The sequence below is a fragment of the Eurypyga helias genome, unplaced genomic scaffold, assembly GCF_000690775.1.
Source record: "Eurypyga helias isolate BGI_N326 unplaced genomic scaffold, ASM69077v1 scaffold37538, whole genome shotgun sequence".
NCBI classification, from domain to species: Eukaryota; Metazoa; Chordata; class Aves; order Eurypygiformes; family Eurypygidae; genus Eurypyga; species Eurypyga helias.
In genome coordinates, this window is record NW_010268442.1 from 1 (window position 1) to 5006 (window position 5006).

The following is a 5006-nucleotide window of genomic DNA, read 5'->3' on the forward strand; positions in this document are numbered from 1 at the left end:
TTTTGTGTGACCTACGTGCGACTCTGGATAAAATGAGTGGGAGTTTGTCATCCGAGAGCTGGATTGAAGACACTGACGTTTTCATACAGTTCCTAATGTTAATGCCGTGGAACATATGGAGTAGCTTGATGGATTTCTTCCTCCATCTGCTGAATGGTTAGGAGGTTTTGACACTGAACTTCGTGGGCACGTGGCTTCACATAACCCGTTCAAGCCCATCGGAGATGAGACTGTCGCTGGGAGCAGTTAGCATAAGCCAGGCCTAGTCAGCAGAGCTCTTAGCACAAGCCTATGAATTTTAAGTTTTTGCTGTTGTAGAAGTTTGACAAAAATACGATCAACCAACCATCTGTCTAAAGCAACGTAGGAATGCTGGTGCGCTCAGGAAAAGAGGTGGGCAAACGACGGGAATGCCCTGTTGTCACCGTGAAGTGGAGGTGTCTGGAAGCGTTCAAAACAAACAAGCTGTGAGCACCAGCGATGGTGACAGCCCGTCAGAAATAGCGCGCTTGACACGGACCCACCATCGACAGGGTGTTCCCTACAAAGGACATCTAACAATATCGGGGCGAACCATCATTTGCTAACGAGCCACTCGATGATGTCAGGAGGTGAGAGGGGGTCACCCCTTCACTATGAAGCAGCGAGCCGAGATGACACAACAGCAGAGAGACCCGAGCACGGCTGTTACCAACCACAAAACGGGTAGCTGCACACTGAGTTTTTGCTTAACCTCTGACCTACATGTCTCCTGCTGGGAAGGAGCGTGCCAGTTTGCGGTTTACTGACGAGACCAACACCAAACCCTAAAGCCAACCCTGGAGTGAGCAGAAGGAAAAACACGGCAGAGTAGAAATGTACCCATCCACCCCAGCAAAACAGGATGAACCGTTCAGGCGGGAGAGTGTCCTGCCTTTGTCTTTCATATCCACCGAAGGCAGCAAACACTAAGACCATTCCAGGACGGACAGTTTACCACAGCTAGCCAAACCGTTTAAGACCAAGCATACAATAATTTCCCCAACAAAATTTCTAGGGAGAAGTAATTCAGGAAAAACCTAACAAACTTCAGACTTCAAGTGGGGACCCCCAGTTTCTCTTTCTGATTTACGGGCTGCGTTACATCAAGGGTAGCCTGAAAGATGCTGCTGGTTCCAGTACCAGTAATGTGCAGACAATACAAACCTGTATGTAATTGCTTCCTACAGAGGAAATTGTACCACCAGTGACCTTAATAATTCGAAGAGGGATAAATAATAACTTATTGTCTAACAGTTCAAACCCCAATGTTGAGAACTTAACAAAAAAATAACTCTGCACTTCCAATATAACCTTAGTCAACCGTTAATCCCGCCACTGTGGCTACGCTGGAAGCAAAGACAGACTATTCACCCCAAATCAAAGGTTTATGGAGCACTCAAAGGCTTCAAATGCCACGCACAGATTTTTACTTACACTTGTTCTTCTATTCGGTGGAGGAATGCTTCGGTTTCCTCCTCCGGTATCTCTCCATCTATACTGGCCAAATAGGAGTAGAGGAACGAGAATGTTTCGAAGGGAACGCGAGCTGCTCCACCTTCTGGGTCCCTTGTTAAGATTTCGCAGGCGTGTTTCATGGAGCTCAGTAAGGACTGCAGGGGGTTCAGTCAAGAAAGGAAAAGCATCAGAGCCACGAACATCCTTTGCATGCCATGACAAAACTCACGCTAAGCCTCTGAAAGTGAGTGTCAATGAGATGAAGGCTTTATCACCCTTACCTAGCTTTCAACCCCAAATTTACCCTCCAATGCAGGTCCAGGGATGGAAACAATAATGAAGTGCTAGTCGAAAGAGGAGTAAAAAAATAACAGAATGCCATGATGTTTTAAGATTACACAGGGTAGTCTGAGCTTTATCTCTATTATGGACAAATTGCTCTATCCTGCTATTGTAAAAGCTCAAGCATCACTATGCTTAGCTCTCTCCATATACATGCACACTCATATAGCTATATATGTGCGATGTGTATGTATATATACACATGTATGTATTCATCCTCTCAATGGTTCTAAAGGAATTCTCAGCAGCACTGAAGACAGACCAATCTATGAAACCCAGAAAATTCATATGGTTTTGGTGATTTATTATGACATAGTATGAGCGTGATACCAATTTTTAGGAATGATGATATTTACTATTTTCCTTATTTGAATGCAAGTTCCATTTTAGTAGTTAGTAGGAAAAGCACTGAGGCAAAAAACATTTCAGGAATGTTTCAGTTTTAGTCAAAGCCAAATAGCATCTGAGTTCCCTTTGGAACAAATGTGCCTCAAAGTATTAATTCCAAATATACTTTTAAAAAAAACTTTATTCAGTACAGTGTCTACAATACATGCTGAGCTATATGGGGAAATGAGGAAGAATTCAGCATTGAGCTTCACTGAGTCAAAGAGTGGCTGGGTGCCATAACAACAAAGAAACAAACGTTGCTGTTACTTATTTTAAATGAAGAACCCAAACTATAAAATCATGTTGGGAAGGGGGAATTAGAATCAAGAAATACACAGTTGAAATGAATATATGTGTATATATATATATATACACACACAATTGCATCACCAGGCCAGGTTAACATTCAGGGCTTTCAGATATTGAAACATTCTCAAAATATGACTGAACGTATATTTTCTTTTTAGTACCCCTTCTTCCCTACCGTAGAAGTCATTAAAAATATTATACTGCATAGGAACATCAGCTTAGTGCATTTTATAAATCTCATTCTGTTGAAATGCTCCGCTGAGATTTTATTACTGACATTAAAAGGATTAAATGCAGATTTAGTACCATTAACTGCTGCTGTGAAAATTTAATTGACTACACAATCAATTAAAAATTGATGTTTTAATTTCTCCCTCCAGTTCTCCTCCATGGACATTTACACTGATGCCATAAGCATCATTCCTCTGTCGTCCTCCCTCTCATGGTCCAAGCTCCCTGTGGACACGCTTGCTCTTCTACTGCCATCCCAGTAAACTGAGGACTTGGCCCTCTTTCCGGTTAAGGTCTCCTAACCAAAAATTGATGGGGAACAGAAGTAAACACCCAGCTGCTTTGCCAGCTGCTGCAAAAGCAATCACCATTCCCCAAAGTCCATCTGCATTAATTGTTCTGTGGTCTACCTCATACACGATCATATACGAGTTTGTGGGGCTCCTGCTGTGAACGTACCCCGCCAAGCATGCTGCACCCGAGTGCCAGAACCTTCATCCATTCCACCTCCTCACCAAAGTCGTCCAGCTGCAGGACAGCTCTCAGTTGCTCCTCTGGCAAGCACAGATGCGTCCATTTTTCCTTCAGTTCTGCAACATTCACCATGCCTTTGGGAGAAAGCTTCGAACAAAAACATGGTACCGCAATGAGAACTCCAAAAACTGGAAGAAAACTAAGAACACATTCCCTCCCCAAAATACATCAAATCCTTGACAGTCAGTCTCCCGAGCCATCCCCAACACGTCAGCATTCCTTGGCAGTATTGTGCATTTGGTAAAGGCCTGTTTGTACCTGTTTGTGCAAGATCTTAAGGAGTCCTGGGGTCAAACCAGCATCTGTTTTCTCTGTTGCTAAAGGCATTTCAATCCTCTCCTTCACAGGAAGGGGCTCACCTTTTGACAACGCTGAAAAATACCTAGGTGAAGGGAATAACACCACGCTTCAACGTGCATGGCCGTTAGGAGCTGTGGAGAAGTAAACACTTACAGTTCCGTGAATGAATCCGCACACTCCCGCGTGGGAGCAGCACCACTTGGCAAGCTGCCCGCCTGTCCATCTCCCCGTGCCCAGGTACCCACCCTTCTTTTTAGTGGAAGCCACCACCTTTAGACTTTACACACTGCTTTTTATGACACTCTAATAATTCTTGAGGCATCTGGCTTATTTTGTGCATGATACACTCAGCCCTTCTTGGCAAAGGCAGGGAGTGATTTGTTAATGTCAGAAGGGAAAAGCCTGTGCTTTGGTTTGCAAGCCCCATTTGATGGATGAGTACCTTAGGGCTGATTTTTTTAGCATTCCCCTCACACGCTACCCAGAAACCATGACTGGCTATTTACACTGCAACTCTCTCATCTGTGTTTCTGCTATTTCTGTCCTCTCCAAAGCAAAGTTTAAGACTAGAGCGGAAAGGGAATTAGGACATGGGGGTACTGGTGGATGAAAAAGCTGAACATGAGCCGGCAGTGTGCGCTGGCAGCCCAGAAAGCCAACTGTATCCTGGGCTGTATCAGGACAAGTGTGGCCAGCAGGTCGAGGGAGGGGATTCTGCCCCTGTACTCTGCTCTGGTGAGACCCCACCTGGAGTGCTGCGTCCAGCTGTGGAGCCCTCAGCATCAGAAGGATATAGACTGGTTGGAGCGAGTCCAGAGGAGGCCATGAAGATGCTCAGAGGGCTGGAGCCCCTCTGCTATGGGGACAGGCTGGGAGAGTTGGGCTTGTTCATCCTGGAGAAGAGAAGGCTCTGGGGAGACCTTCAAGGGGCCTACAAGGAAGCTGGGGGGGACTTTTTACAAGGGCCTGTAGTGACAGGACAAGGGGTAACGGGTTTAAATTGAAAGTGGGGCGGTTTAGATTAGATATCAAGAAGAAGTTCTTCATGGAGAGGGTGGTGAGGCACTGGAACAGGTTGCCCAGAGAAGCTGTGGATGCCCCAGCCCTGGAAGTGTTCAAGGCCAGGCTGGATGAGGCTTTGAGCAACCTGGTCTAGTGGAAGGTGTCCCTGCCCATGGCAGGGGGGTTGGAACTAGATTATCTTTAAGGTCCCTTCCAACCCAAACCATTCTGTGATTCTATGATTCTAGATGCACGTCCTTTTAACTAGGCAGCTACCACCACCCTCAAGAGCGACCACCTCTGCCAGAACAGGCCCGCGATCTGAACTGCGCAGAAAAACAGTTTCCATTCAGCCAACAGCAGGCCTTAACTGACAGGTTTCTCCACGTGCCCCAGGGTTGTTTTTCAGCCAGATCCGTTCC

At 45.7% G+C, this 5006-nt stretch overlaps 1 protein-coding gene across 1 annotated transcript in view; it reads right to left on the bottom strand.

The window, feature by feature from the left end:
* Positions 1-1455: 1455 nt before the first annotated feature.
* Positions 1456-5006, bottom strand: part of ROPN1L (rhophilin associated tail protein 1-like) — a gene marked incomplete at its 3' end in the record, with an annotated part of 4928 nt that continues 1377 nt past the window's right edge. The window contains exons 2-4 of the mRNA XM_010157737.1: positions 3541-3664; positions 3208-3369; positions 1456-1631 (exon numbers count right to left, since the gene is read on the bottom strand). Of these exons, the coding sequence (XP_010156039.1) occupies positions 1456-1631; positions 3208-3369; positions 3541-3664 (462 nt within the window). The remainder of the gene's footprint in view (positions 1632-3207; positions 3370-3540; positions 3665-5006) is intronic.